At 36.3% G+C, this 14,782-nt stretch overlaps 1 protein-coding gene across 7 annotated transcripts in view; it reads left to right on the top strand.

Moving 5' to 3' along the window:
* LCORL (ligand dependent nuclear receptor corepressor like) overlaps window positions 1–14,782 on the top strand; it is a 62,135-nt gene that overhangs the window by 36,349 nt on the left and 11,004 nt on the right. For 4 of the 7 annotated variants that reach the window (XM_053402759.1, XM_053402758.1, XM_053402760.1 and 1 more), the window contains exon 7: window positions 9,093–13,822. The exons of 1 other annotated variant lie outside the window; for it this stretch is intronic. In XM_053402759.1, the coding sequence (XP_053258734.1) occupies window positions 9,093–13,822 (4,730 nt within the window). Of the gene's footprint in view, window positions 1–328; window positions 4,899–9,092; window positions 13,823–14,782 lie in introns of those variants that run through there. 2 more of the 7 variants (XM_053402763.1, XM_053402762.1) reach the window with 1 other exon arrangement.

The raw sequence follows: 14,782 nt of genomic DNA, 5'->3' as shown, positions 1-14,782 counted from the left end.
GTGTAAAGTTTTTAAGTGTTACTCTGCAAGCATCTGTCAAAAGGGAATTGCAAGCAGATACGAAAGTTATCAAATACTGAGCTAGGATTTAAAGTTCTTGGAAGGGCTGCTGTAGAAGCTGGGGTATCATTTTTGACACATGGTCCTACCAGAACTGTAGCTTTTGCTATGGTAATCAATAGCTACCACATCTCAAAGACTTAAAAGTATCAGAAGCAGTGATGTTACCTAAGCAAGGAGTATAATAAAGGAGTGGACCCTTCCCTTCCATAGCTGTGTGAGAGTCTCTCATGCATCAGTTCACCATCGTTTCATTCCATCCATCCAGGAGACTCCACAGACACAGAGAGGACTATGTGGAAAGAAGTGCTGAGTTTGCAGATGGTTTGCTCTCAAAAGCGTTGAAAGACATTCAGTCCGGAGCACTGGACGTTAATAAAGCAGGCATACTTTATGGCATACCTCAAAAAACTTTACTTCTCCACTTAGAAGCCTTACCAGCAGGAAAGCCTGCACCCTTTAGAAACAAAACTCGAGATTTCAATGACAGTTACTCTTACAAAGACAGTAGAGAAACTTGTGCAGTGCTGCAAAAAGTAGCCTTGTGGGCAAAAGCTCGAGCAGAGCGCACAGAAAAAAGTAAACTCACTCTACTTGAAACCTCAGAATTAAGATTCCCAACAGCTTCCAGTTACCTCCATCAGTTAACTCTACAAAGAATGGTCACTCAGTTTAAAGAAAAAAATGAAAATGTACAATATGAAACTTCAGCTCCAACAGTACAGTTAAAAATTCCTCAGCTAAGAATCAATGCTGTGCCCAAACAACAGCCTGATAGTGCTGGACTTCTGGATGTTATGTACCATGTTTCCAAAACCCCATCAGTCTTAGAAGGATCAGCTCTTCAAAAATTGAAAAATATACTCCCAAAACAGAACAAAATCGAATGTTCTGCAGCTGTAACTCAGTCAAGTGTTGATTCATACTTTCTGCATGGGGACCTCTCTCCTTTGTGTCTTAATGCTAAGAATGGAATTGTTGATGGCACCTCTGAATCCACAGAAGATGGTTTAGATCGCAAGGATAACAAACAGCCAAGGAAAAAACGTGGTCGCTACCGACAATATGATCATGAAATAATGGAGGAAGCTATCACAATGGTAATGAGTGGAAAAATGAGTGTTTCCAAAGCACAAGGAATATATGGGGTACCTCACAGCACTTTAGAATACAAAGTTAAAGAAAGATCTGGAACGCTGAAGACTCCGCCGAAAAAGAAACTCCGATTGCAAGACACTGGGTTATTTAACATAACGGATTCAGGGACTGGCACCTGCAAAAATAGCAGCAAGCCTATATAGTTTCATTTGTTAGAAACCTCTGTGTGCGTGTGTGTGTGTGTGTGTGTGTGTGTATGCGGCTGTGTTCAACATACACACATGAGAAACAGAAAAATTCACTTAGACAGAAGACAAATTTTACAGTTCAGAAACCACATACATGCCTTTTTGAAGAATAACTTTATTCAGGGTTTTCACTGTGGACAAAATGATAGAATCGATCACAATTGTGATAGTTTGTATTTAATATAATCCTTGTACAAATAAGTGAAAAAGATTCAGGTTTTATTCAGTAGTCAATAGCATAAAATGTTTGGAATAACATGTATTTGTCATGTGAAGCATTTTTTTTTACTGATGAAGAGTGACCCTAGCCATTCAATAATCCATCTTATTAAGGAAATACATGATTAATACTTTGAAGACATTTATGCCTCAGAATTTTTCAGAAGTTGCAAGTAGCTGAAAATAATACAAATCAAGGGAAATTTAGGGGACAGTGCTAGTTTCTTAACTTGGAAACTAATGTGAAGTATTAGCTGAATATAGAATTTTCTATGGAAGAGAAGCTACATAAAGGCTAAACATCTGATATAGATAAAGTTTCATTTTAAAAAGCGTGTGTTAGGTATAAAACTTGGTTCTGTTCATTTTATTGTTGGTTTAGCAAGAAATTGGTGTTTACAAAATATATACTTGTGAAAACTGACAAATTTAGTGTAGCTATAGAATGATTAACTATTAAATAAGATGGAATACTAAAGGCATAAAATTAACTGTTTTCCTTTAGTGTGGAAAATAAGCTAACTTGTAAGGGTTAAAGATGAAAGTTGGAATGCAGATTAGAGCATGTTCATAATGTGCACCGAATGAGCTTGAGAATGGTTATTTTGGTTTAAGTGTGCTGATTAGTTAGTTGGTGTTATGACTACTTACATTTTATTTAAGGATTGTGTAACACTCCTACTGAAAAACCTCACTTGTAACAGTAATGTATTTGCTGCTGTGACATTTCAGAACTTTTTACTTTATCAAAATGAACATCAGGTTTTCATTTTGGTGGGCTGATACATCATCACTTTGCTAATAACCAAATTTACAGTTCAGGGTCTTATAGAATTACAGATATGAAACAGTGAAACTGTTTTGAATCTTCAGTAACTAGAGATTATTTGTATATTTACTGTTTGGAAGCCGGGCAGTTCATTTTAAATATATAACCTTTCATAGAATCTCAGAGGACCAGTTACCTTTAGATTACAATTTTTTAAATGAATTTCAGAGTATTCCTACTGGGCATGATCCTTCCCTGCAAGAAGAATCCCTTTGTGTTCATAGATTTACCATGTTCCACTTGGCTCTCCCAGCAAGCACGCAAGCAGTGCACTAAGGCAGCCTGGGAGATGGGATCCCTGTGTGCACCTCCAGTTTTTGCAAGCACCAGAGCTTATGTAACTTGACCAAGTGGGGCTGTGTGAACGTCTGGGACACACGTACACATCCAGTCCCTGAAAACCATCCACTGTGCTACCTGTGAATTCACATGGGCTCAGGGCGTAAGCAGAGCAACAGAGTTGCTTTTGAGCCCTATGGAAATTCCTTATGTGTTGGCAATGTGCCCCCTAAGGGAAGGATCATAGCCACTAGATTTTATACTATGTAACCTGGGTATACTGTCAAATCATATCTCATATTAATGGAGACATCCATGGCCTTTTTCATTGAAAAACTAGATTTTTATGGGAAAGCTTACAATTTTCAGACACTGTATTTTGCCATGCATGTGTGACTGAACACGTTCTAAGCAACATTTTGTGTAAGGTAATATTATTTCGACTCTGTGAATTATACCATCTGAATTCACATGCCGTTACATTTTAAAAGTATGCTATCCACCTCAGTTGGTAACATTTCATAATAAACTATTGAGAGGGGAATCAGCCCTTTCTTATTGATATTTGAAAAACTGGAGTGACAATATAAAATAAAGGTAACAAAACTGGCCTCTTGGTTCCGTGCTGAATCTTCTTCAGCTCTGTTGCGTATTAGGAAATCTTTTAAAAGCAAAATTCTGTATTAGAGAAATTAAGAGACCACCAAACATCAGGTGTCCAGGTCATCTTTCGTTTTGAAGAACTAAGCCATATTTTTGTCAGGATTAAGATGATTGATTTCTTGTGTCTTTCCCAGTAGAAAAAAAAGATTACAGGTTTCACTGTCTTTTCTAGAACATTTTACTTGGAGAGCTATTGGGACTTAGTTTACTGCTTAATACATGAGCTGGGATCCTTCTTAGACACCATCATTTCCATCCATCCTCACTACAGTTCCTTTGTCCCCCCTGAAAATTGGTTCCTGAGGATCAAGAGCCTCTGGACCACTGTGTTACGTGACATAAGAGGGGGATTCCACTGTGAGAGGATTTCCCACTGATGCACGACTTCTTAGATCTCAGCCTTTTTTTTAAATTTCTCAGACAATATTAGACTTTAGTCAGAGATATATATATCAAAGACATTACAGTACACTTTTAATATCATTTTAAAAGGTGGCCTGACCAAAAAAAGTAACAGGATTCATAAAATCAGGGATCATTTTGCTATTGACTTTTAACAGTGGTAGTTTTATATGTAATATTAATTTTCAGCATTTTAGTACTTGTATTTATTTTTGGTCAGAAATAGTATATTAAAATATTTTTTGATAGTTTGTAGATAATGCTCAACCTGTACGTTTTAAAAAAGAAATGTAATTATTTCTAATGAATGGTCTGAACCTTTGATTATACAACTGAGGAAAGGCAGGGAAATGCATAGACTCCCCTTATCCATCCCTAATGTGTTCTTTTAAAAAGGTTGTTTAAGTTATAATTTTGAAGTACTTTTAAATTCAGTTACCAGATGCTACTTAGAAATTGACAAGTCTCTGAAAATACATATTTCAGCAGACTTTTAAATGAAGGTGAAAGCAAGCCCTACATGCTTTCTACTTATTTGAATGTTTCTCAAGTATTTTATATTAAAAAAAAAAACAGTGCCTCTGTTTTTAGAACTACTGCTCAGTAAAGTTGTTTAAACCATTTCTGGTAGCTAATGACTATTTTATATTAAATTAAATTGTATATTAACTTTAGTAATACTGTTTTTTTAGTTGTTTACAGTACAAATACCTGTATTTGTGTGTTTTTTTTAATTGCAGTATTTCCATTGTTGCAGTAATTTAGTAAAACTCTGTGGCTGCCTTGATTTTTGACAGATTTTGTTAATAACTGATTTCTAGGCAATTAGTTCTATTTATGCATAAATCAATTGCACTATAATTCATGAATTATTTATTACAATATTTTCTAATGAATTCCATGTATTTGTCTTGTGTTGTAAATGTACTGTAATTCTGTTTCCTCTTTGTGTTGTTATATTTCTAAATCTGATTGTATGAATTTGTTAATGTGTTTCTATGTTGTAATTTTTAGTAAAGCACTTCAATGCTTTTGCACATAAATTTACAAAACTGATGTGTCATTGATTTGCTCATTCAGTAAAAAGAAAAATACTTTTATGTTGCCTCATTTGATTTAATCCATGGGCAAGACAACAGTGGTATAACAAGAGCAAAGTTGCAATAAGTTACAATTTCACTTTTTACACACCTAGCACAAACATTGACACAGGGCAATATTTTTCATATATGGGCCACTGCCTCTTGCGCAGATTCAATTTATTTAAATGGGACGTGTGCAGGTGAACTTCTTGCTGGATTTTTCCCCATAGTTAGGGAAACCGATCAGTTCTGATCTGCAAATTTTACAAATTCGTTCACATTTATAATCAGTTTCAATTTCCAGTATCTTGTAAATACCTGTATTTTAATTGTAGACCAGATGAGGAAATCCATATTATTATAACATGCTCTTTTAAATGCCCATTTAAAGCCAACAGATAGCTTTTAAACTTTTCTTCACTTTGTGGTAAAACAAAATGCATAGGACTAGTGGTAAATCTCATTGCAATTTCCCCTTTAGTGTCAAAACAAGAGTAAAATACTGTTAACTGTGTAGCCTAATCTATGCATGGCACTATATGTGCAGCGAGAAACAGTATTGGAAATTCAGTAGAGAAGCTAAGCTATTCTATGTATGTATATGTGTCCTCAGGGTATATGTATGTACTACCTCTTGTTTCCTTTTCTACAGTCTTTTTCACTGATGGGAATCATACCTTTAGATACATTTATAGTTTATTTCTCTGCCATTCTTGGTTCCCTAATAACATGAAGCATGTCATTCTTTCACAATTAGGGGCTGACATTTATATTTGAAGTGGAAAGGTCTGAGAAATTCATACAAACATTTTTAATGCATACATTTACTTGCAGAGATTATTTACTTTGTAAAAGTGAATGACTGGTATCATGCCAATCTAAATTATTGTGCTTGACTATTCAAGTTTATAGAACACATTCTGAAACTGAATATTTTGCAAGATGACATTTTTCTCATTGTAACCTGGCTGTTAGGAAGCATGGCTTGACTTTTTCCATGGCCTTTTCAGTAGGAGGTAATCTTGCACATACTGTACTAGTAATTGTGCAAATGGATAGTTTTAAGGGAAGAACTGTAGGGGGGGCGGGTAAACAAGTGTTTCTAAATCCTGTTACCCAGGATAATGGGGGTGAAGGAGCCCCCCCTTATTTTTGCTAAATTAAGCCTGATTGCAGTTTTGGATATGAACCCTCTGTCCATTAGTTCTCCCATTCAAATACCCCTACGTTAGCGTTGTGATAGAAACATGGTGTTGGGAATTATGTTTCCTTTGCAGTACTTACTTATACTGTGAATCCACCCTTAGGACAGCTTCTTGAGGGAAACCTATCTACATTTCCTGAACACGGGTCTTCTGTAACCCAGTGCAAATCTTGGGTTTTTCTTATATCAGTTGCTTACTGACCTCTAGAGATCGTCTCCATTCATAGATGGATAGACTTTGGCTGCTGAAGGGATTTAAAGCCCCATCTAAATCATTGAAAAGTCAGAGTACTGTGAGACTTTTATATATGATCAATAACAGGAAGTTTTATTGTTTCTGTGTCACACTTATTTGATAAGTCAATTGTACCAAACCCACTTTGCATCACCGACACTATAATCAATGCACTACAGTTGCACATAAACATAAATGAACTTCGATTGTAAAGATTTAGCTTATTGGTCCTTTTAGGCCACCGTTGCATAACCTGACCAGCAGTGGTTTTCCAAAGTCTCAAATGGAGGTCTTTTCCAGCCCTACAGCTTCAGTTATTTTAGATAAAGACATAAAATACTGTATTTTATGTACGCTTCTAGGCATGTTCTCTATCACTGGGCTTTGGGTCTTCCTTTCTTTGGGACTATTTCACAATTGTTATTCAGAGCTACCTGAGCCATCAAAATAATATACTCTTGGTAACCTAGGAACACTTGACATGTAAATTTGGAGCTTTTAATCTGGTAACAGGGACTTAATAGTATAATCTAGAGAAATTCTATATTATTTTTAGACAAGAGCAAGACTATGCTTTACAACTTCTGAATCAACAGCAGTACTAATGCTACATGTGATCTGATAAAGTATATCTTAAAAAAAAACATTTTCTGCAATTCTATAAGGTTAAAGCTATAAACACTAAATATTTTAGAAAACAAAAATGGACAGCTAGTGTCATGTTCAGAGTTTGGTGATATGTTTGAATACATACTTTTCTGAAACAGAATTATATTAATATAAGTTAACTTCTCTTAATCAGTACTTTAAAAAATATTGATAGATGTTAATGATTGAGGTTGCAATTCAGGAATGTTGTTCTTAAATCTGTATTTACTTTCTGCTATGAGCTATTACCTTTTCAGTTTGAATTAATGATTAGGTAAGTAGTAACAGTTTTAAATATGTAGTTAGAGAAAATATTTAACTGGTTATTTTAGTTGAAGCCCTATTTAGATCCATATAGATTTACTCTAAACTATAAAAACTACATTGATTCCCATAGATAGATAGACTTGTCCTATAAATTGAAATATATGTGCACTTGATTCCTTTTCATTGACTCAGTTGTACAGTGACTTTAAAAATGGTACCCACTACACACAGTTGTCATGTTGTGGGCACCCATAAGGGCTTTCCCATTTATTTAAATGAAGGACAACATAGTTCTAAAAGACCAAGAGTTGACTCTGCCCTTGAAAGGAATGAGGAAAACCATTCATGTAAAGTTTTGAGTGAACTAAAGCAACACAGGGTCCAAATTCAAATATGCAGTGTAGATTTTAAAAGAAAAGCCAGCATTTTTAGAACAATACCTGCAGTGGGTAGTTAAATATCCAACATTACAGTGGTACCTCGCAAGACGAATGCCTCGCAAGACGGAAAACTCGCTAGACGAAAGGGTTTTTTGTTTTTTGAGCTGCTTCGCAAGACGATTTTCCCTATGGGCTTGCTTCGCAAGGCGGAAACGTCTTGCAAGTTTGTTTCCTTTTTCTTAACACCGTTAATACAGTTGCGACTTGACTTCGAGGAGCAACTCATAGAACGCGGTGTGGTAGCCTTTTTTGAGGTTTTTAAAGACTTTGGTGATTTTTGAAGCTTTTCCAAAACTTTCCCGACACCGTGCTTCACAAGACGAAAAAAATCGCAAGACGACAAAACTCGCGGAAACGAATTAATTTTGTCTTGCGAGGCACCGCTGTACACAGTATCCATTCAATTTTATTTTATTTGTGTTTAGCAGACTGCTGCATGTTTAGAAAGAGATTGGAAATAGTCTGGCCCAAATAAAGCTCTTTTAAGTAATACTGATTTCTTAAATTCAAGATATAAAAGGAAATACTGCATTCCTCATTTAACTGGTAACTTAACCTAAATAAGCGTCAAATGAAATTTAATATTAGTGTTTTACTTCCAGAACACATTTTTTTCGGAGTAAGGGTTGCTTACCAAATGGCTAATTTCCTGTATGGAAATATGACATTCTTCTAGGAAGCTCATTACATCTTGAATATATTATTATTTATTGAATTTATAAACCACCCTATACCCGGGGGTCTCAGGGTAGTTCACAGAACAAAGTCAAAATATAAAACCACAAAATATATAATCAAAATGAAAACAAATATACAATCATGTCTGATAAATTCAAATGTATATGTTTTGCTCCATGTACTAGTAGGGGAAACCATCAACCAACTGAGGTTTTTTTCCTGCACTTTGTGCTTTTGTAGCACAAAATGTACTTTTAGAACTCACAAAATTTGCTATTAAGACATGATCTTTGTATTAGAAATTGGCCATGTGTGAAGCGGCCCAGAGTCCTATTGATTTAAGTGTAATTTACTTATAGTTAAAATGTGATTAGGATGACAACCATATCGTGACTATTGTTTAAATTAAAATATTATCTCACTGGAGTAAATGAAGGCTTATTATTTCTGTGGTTAGACTATTTTATGGAAGGTGCAGTTGCATATTTTATATTGGAGAATCTATCTGACTAAGAAAACAATTTATTAGCCAAGCTTGAGTTTTTCTTACTGTTGTATCACATAATGTTAGCAGATTCATTAATGTTGTATGTGTTCCATACAATGTATATGCAGAACCTCAGTGGAAGTGTAACTTTTGAAATAAGAGTTTTGGTACCTTATCAGAATTAACCTTCAGTCATATTGTGCCATATTTAACTGCAATTTCCTTTTTGTTTTGATCTGCTTTTCGTTTTCAGTTCAAGTGCAACAGATGATGCAAAATCAGAGGAAACATCTAAATTGGAAAGAGGAAATTCTGCTCTAAGCAAAGTTTTGGAATCGTTGTGCTCTTATCACGGGCATCAGATTTTAGCTATGTTGAAATTTTTAATCCAAGAATCGTGTATCGATTCTGTTGGCAGTTGCCAGCTGCCGCAAACTATACATTCAGAAGCATCTGAAGATGATGTGCACATTCCAGTCTGCAGTTGTGATGGCAACATGCAAATGAAAAGGTGCTGTTTACAAAATCAAAGACCAAATACTTGTTTGCCACCTCTGTCAGTCTCTGTGAAAGACTTAGATCGTTTGTCGTGCCAGTCTGTGACCGTTGGATATGTTAACACAGTGGTAAACAAAGGGAATCCTGTGCCTTCTAGTCCTCCTAGGTGCTGTCTCAAACAATTAAAGGAGTGTAAGAGCCACGCGGCAAGAACAGCACTTTGTACAAATCTCATTTCAGCAGGGCAAAAGATTAACAAAGCTAGCAGAGGCCACAGCCCTTCACCACCTACATTATCACCTGTGGAAGCTGATGAATATGATTATTTGGAGGAATCACTTGAAGGATCTCTAAATAGACTTGAAATGAATCGTAATCAGCCTCCTTCCCTGTCGCGAGCTGAAAGAAGTTGTTCTGTGTGTGAACCGAAAAATAAATTATGCATTGCGGAAGTGGCCGGTAACGTGGATAAGACTTTTCTAAGTGCAAATCAAGAAACTAGCCTTATAAATTCTGATAAGCTTGAAAAAGTTGAAAATGCTGCCGCCTTTCAGGACTTAATGGATAGAATTAATGAGAAATTAAAATCAATCGAAACTACTGATACAGCAAATCTTGCAAAATTATCTAAGAGTGATGGGAGAACAGAATCTGATCTTAAATTACAGAGCTTCATAACCTCTCTCTTACATGATGCTAAGGCAAATGATTATAATTTTATGGAGTTGTTGAGCCAGCATGACAAAGAAGCAGAAAATAAAATTATCCAAACACGATTTCGCAAACGGCAAGAAACCTTATTTGCACTGCATAATTCCCCCGATTCATCACTGTTTAAAAGACAATCGTTGCAAATTAAGAGAGAGATAGCCAGTCTGGATGAAACCTTCACAAGGAAAAAGGCAAATTCAAAGAGAAATGTGAAAAAAATTTACAAACCATCGCCAAACAAAAATGAAAATCATAGCACATCAAAAGATCATTCTTTACAAATTAATGAAAATAAATATCAGCTATTTTCTCCCATTAAATCAAAGTCTTTGCCAATAGGTCAAGAAGAGACAGTAGAACTACTTCTGAATAACTCAGAGACCAATTCTGGTTTAGTAGCATTTTCAGAAAATACTTCTACAGCATCCCAAAGCAGCTTGGCTAAAATACATGGAAATTGTGAACTACATATGGATCCAGTCTCTGTGAAGGGAGATGATGATAGGATGTTGGACAGGACCAAACATAATGTTATTCCTCCTATGTGGTGCTCTGTGTATGTGACAAACAATTTTTTATTTCAAAAATCCTCAAACGGGAAAAAAGCTAACTGCATGGAAAGAGAAAAAATGCTGAAAGATTTACAGGCCCAAACGTGCAGCAACGAAGATATAAATAAGATTGTACGAAACACAAATCTACATGTTGTTGTAGAGCGTTTGGAAGATACAATAAATATGGCTCAAAAGACTAAAAAGCCATTGTTTAATAGTTATAAAATATCCAGCAAACTGAAAGATACGCACAAGTATGAAGCCAACAAGAATGCTAAAAATGGTCTTCTTATTAGCATGAGTGAAAGTGGAAGTACGGGACAATATGTACTGTCACAAGCTCATGCTCCATGTAGCAATAATAGCAAACAGGAATGTCTGCCAACAAAAGAAGAAAAAGTGTCTGATGAAGGATATAAAAGCCTTTTGAAATCATCAGCATTCAATTCAGATACGTTGACTTACCATAATGAGGACTTGCAATCAAGTTCTGATGTGGGAGATAATTCTCCAGCACTAAATTACACTAGTCCTATAAAACTTATGTTCCTTTCAGAGATTAATAGTAGCGAAGGAGTGAAATACACACTAACCTCTGTAAATGATTCCGCTAAATTAAACATTGACCTTTATTCTCTTCAGCGGAAAACAAGTGTGCTGGCAGAAAAACAATTGGAAGCTGTGGATCCTGGTAAAACTGTTTCTCTTGAAAACAGCCCTAAAAATGAAGTAAATTCTGTTTTTCCTTCAGTAATTGCTCATGAAACAAACATTGGTGAGCGTAAGCCAAATGAAGATCCTGTAGAACAAAGTGGAAATGGATCCTCTCTGAAAAGAAAACCGGGCCGACCAAAAAAATTAGGTCCTCAAGTTGTGAAGCAGATTAAGCGTCCAATTGGCCGACCGCCAAAGCCTAAGGTAGATGCTGAAAATGCCAATAATATAAGTGATTCCATCAGTGCTAGGGGAAAAAGCGTGAGCTCCAATGCAGAAGTTCTAGAGGACAGTAATATTAACAAGAACATTACTGTGACAGTGGTCTTTGGAAGGTCACGAAGGACTAAGAGGTGTGTTTCTGAAAGTAGCCTAAATGTAGTCAGTTTGGTACCAAGTCCTCACAATCATGTTGTATGTGAATCTGATGAAGTGAAGCAGAACTCAGAAACAAGGAATAGTTTGCCAAAAAACAGAAGTATGCAAAACTCTATTGAACGCAAGACCTCTGCATCTGGCTATGAGTATGTTAGACCTTTAGAGAGCAGCCCAATGCTACCATCCCATTGTAGCAATATCGTAAGACCAAAACAGAAGCCTTTAAATATAATTAGAAAACCTGGTAGACCAGCAAAAGTAAAAATATCTGGCATATCAGTGACTGTTAACCAGATTTCATCTCAGGAAAGAATAGTGAGTATTAGCAGTTGCCTGCCTCCTTTAGAACAAGAGACTGTGTTAGAAAAATATGGGTCTCCTAAGAAGGTTGATCAACAATGCAATAAGTTGGATGTTTCAAAAAGCTATTGGAATGATAAAAGTAAGGATTTTTCAGACGAAATTATTACAGTAGCACCAAGTAAACCTGAAATCCCTTTGAGACAATCTCTTAGAGATAGAAGACCATCGCTGCCTTTCTTACAGTCCTTAGCATCCTCTAACTCACTGTCTTGTAGACGTGCCTTTCTACACAAATCCTATAAGCTCTGTTTGAAAAATGCTAAGAATCAAAAAATAAAACATTCAAACATGGCACCCAAAGATACCTCAGGAAATAAGGCCCCAGAAAAAGCAAAAAAAAGTTCAGAGAATAATAAGTTTAGATTTGTTAATGAAATGTCGTCAGATCCCACCATTTCATCAAATTCTTCCCTCAGATGGTGGGATCCTTCCATTTCTAATGATTCCTTGTTAAAAGAACTAAATAGTAGATATGAACAGATAACAAATACTTGGTTGCACGTGAACGGAGAAGAATTTGAAAAATGCCTCTATGATGAGCGGTGTCATATTGAACAAGACTATAGCATTAAAGTATCAAAGCCTTTGGACTCCTGCGTGTTACAGCTTGAAAACTCTCCTATAAAAATGCTTTTCCAGAAAAAGTGTAATATAGATGAACTGTGCACATGGTTTATGCAAACTACGGAAACACAGTCACTGGCGTTAGTGAGAAAGGCGAATGCTCGCAATCCTGTTGAAGTAATCAGTACCCGGCAATTTAAAATTGGAACAAGACAATGCGATTGTAATACTAGTCCTTTGAGAAAGCACTTTAAAAAATTTGCACTATCCACGCCATCGAACTCTGTGGGAAAGATTCAAATCCTCCATAAAATAGTCAGGTCTCGAGTCTTAAAGAGGAAACGTAACTTCACTTTAGCGAAATTAAGAAGAACCAAATTTGAGAATTTACAGCACGATCGGTGGAGACAGGTGAAAAAGCTGTACAATCATGGAACAAGTGACTGGAAATCGAAAAAGCAGCATTTGCGATTCTTCTGCCAAAGCCAGCGTTTTGCTAACACAAGTCAGGAAATTAACAACAAAACGAGCACAAGCCACGAGAATGGTACAGTAGACACTAAATCGCCCGCAATTCTTGTAGACTCTCCGAGAATCACTTCAACTGGAAATGAAACCACAGGTGCATTTTATCAACAGAAAACACAATTGACAGACCTCAGCACAAAGCCTGGCTTGACAAATAATTGTAGACCAAGCGCACAATCCGTAGATCACAACCAAAAAAATATTGGGAAAGCACATGCCTTTGGTGAAGATGACTGGAAAGACAAAACCTTTAAGGATTGTAGAATATTTTTGAAGAAAATCAACCCGGCTGAAGAGCAGCATTCTTTCAGTAGCACTGTTGTTTGCACTCCAGAGTCTGTAGATCGTAGTGCCAGTCGCGGCTACTTTCAGGGGGAAAGGCACTGTACTTTAAGGTCCCATTCTGCTAAGCAGAGAACGTCTGACAGATGTGAAAAGGATGCTGAGGAAGCTAAGAATTTCAGCTTGGTTAAAGACCTGCATATTGAGCAAGACTGCAAGAAACCAAGCAAGCGTGTCACTTTTGAAGATGGTCCTGCCGAGGTCCCTAAGAAAACAATCAAGAGGAGGAGGACACAGTACAAGCTCAACAACCTGAATATCAGAGAAAGGAATACGAGGCAATTATGCAGCACTGGCCAAGTATCAAGTTGTTACTCAAAGTACCAACTGGGTAAGTTTTATTTCATCTCCCCCTCACCCCTATACAAAATCTGTACTAACTTTCCATTAAAATCAGACAAGTAAGAATGCTCAGTACAGAAGAGCATTCTTACTATTTTTACAAAAGTCAGGAATCTACCATTTTAAACGATGCAATGCTAAAAGTGTTTAGCACTGCTTAATGTTTCGCTGTATAAAATTGAATTTCCCATTTGCTTTGAGAGTACAATATTTTCAAGCAGGAATTCCCAAACTGGTCTGCAAATTACAAGCTTCATTGAGGTGGTCCGCATTCTGTCTGTGGATTTGTGGTTGAAGGATGGGAGATGGCCTATCCGTCACCTTAAATATACTGATTTATAATTGTGTTTATTGCTTCTTTTATTTCTTCAGTTGTATTCTTATTGCGTTGCAATTTGAATTCTGTGGAATATAATAAAAATACAATATATAAGTAATATAAGAAGCATTACTAATGCAATTACTAACCATACAACATCTGACAATACTGCATTTGAAATTCTACAGCAGGCAGGAAAAGCATTAAGTGGTCTGCCAAGACCCTCTGCAATTTTCAAGTTGGATGTTTTAAAGCATTTTGAGCAGAGTCTTGAAAAAGTTAGGCATATACTAAATTCTGCTTCCTTTCAATAAAGTTTAAAGCACACAGTCTTCCTGAACCAGGAAGTTTGATATATGTGCAGCAATGAGACTTCCTTACACAGATTGGATACTATGGAAAAAGCATCTGTTGGGATAGAACTATATCCCTCCCTACTCTGATAAAGACCAGCATTATGAAAACATACTGCTGACCCCTTTAGCAGTTGTTCATGTGCATTCTTGGGGAAAGCAGGGCACACACCAAGTACTACTTGGTGCAATAGTCTAAGGAATCTGAATTCAGACAGAGAACTAACAGTACAGAGCTGAAATCTTTAAAGGCATAGTTTGAAAAGAAGGTTGGGTG

Source organism: Podarcis raffonei, chromosome 9 (assembly GCF_027172205.1).
Source record: "Podarcis raffonei isolate rPodRaf1 chromosome 9, rPodRaf1.pri, whole genome shotgun sequence".
Lineage (NCBI taxonomy): Eukaryota > Metazoa > Chordata > Lepidosauria > Squamata > Lacertidae > Podarcis > Podarcis raffonei.
The sequence above is the reverse complement of the archived record's forward strand: the minus strand, read 5'-3'. Positions and strand labels throughout refer to the sequence as shown.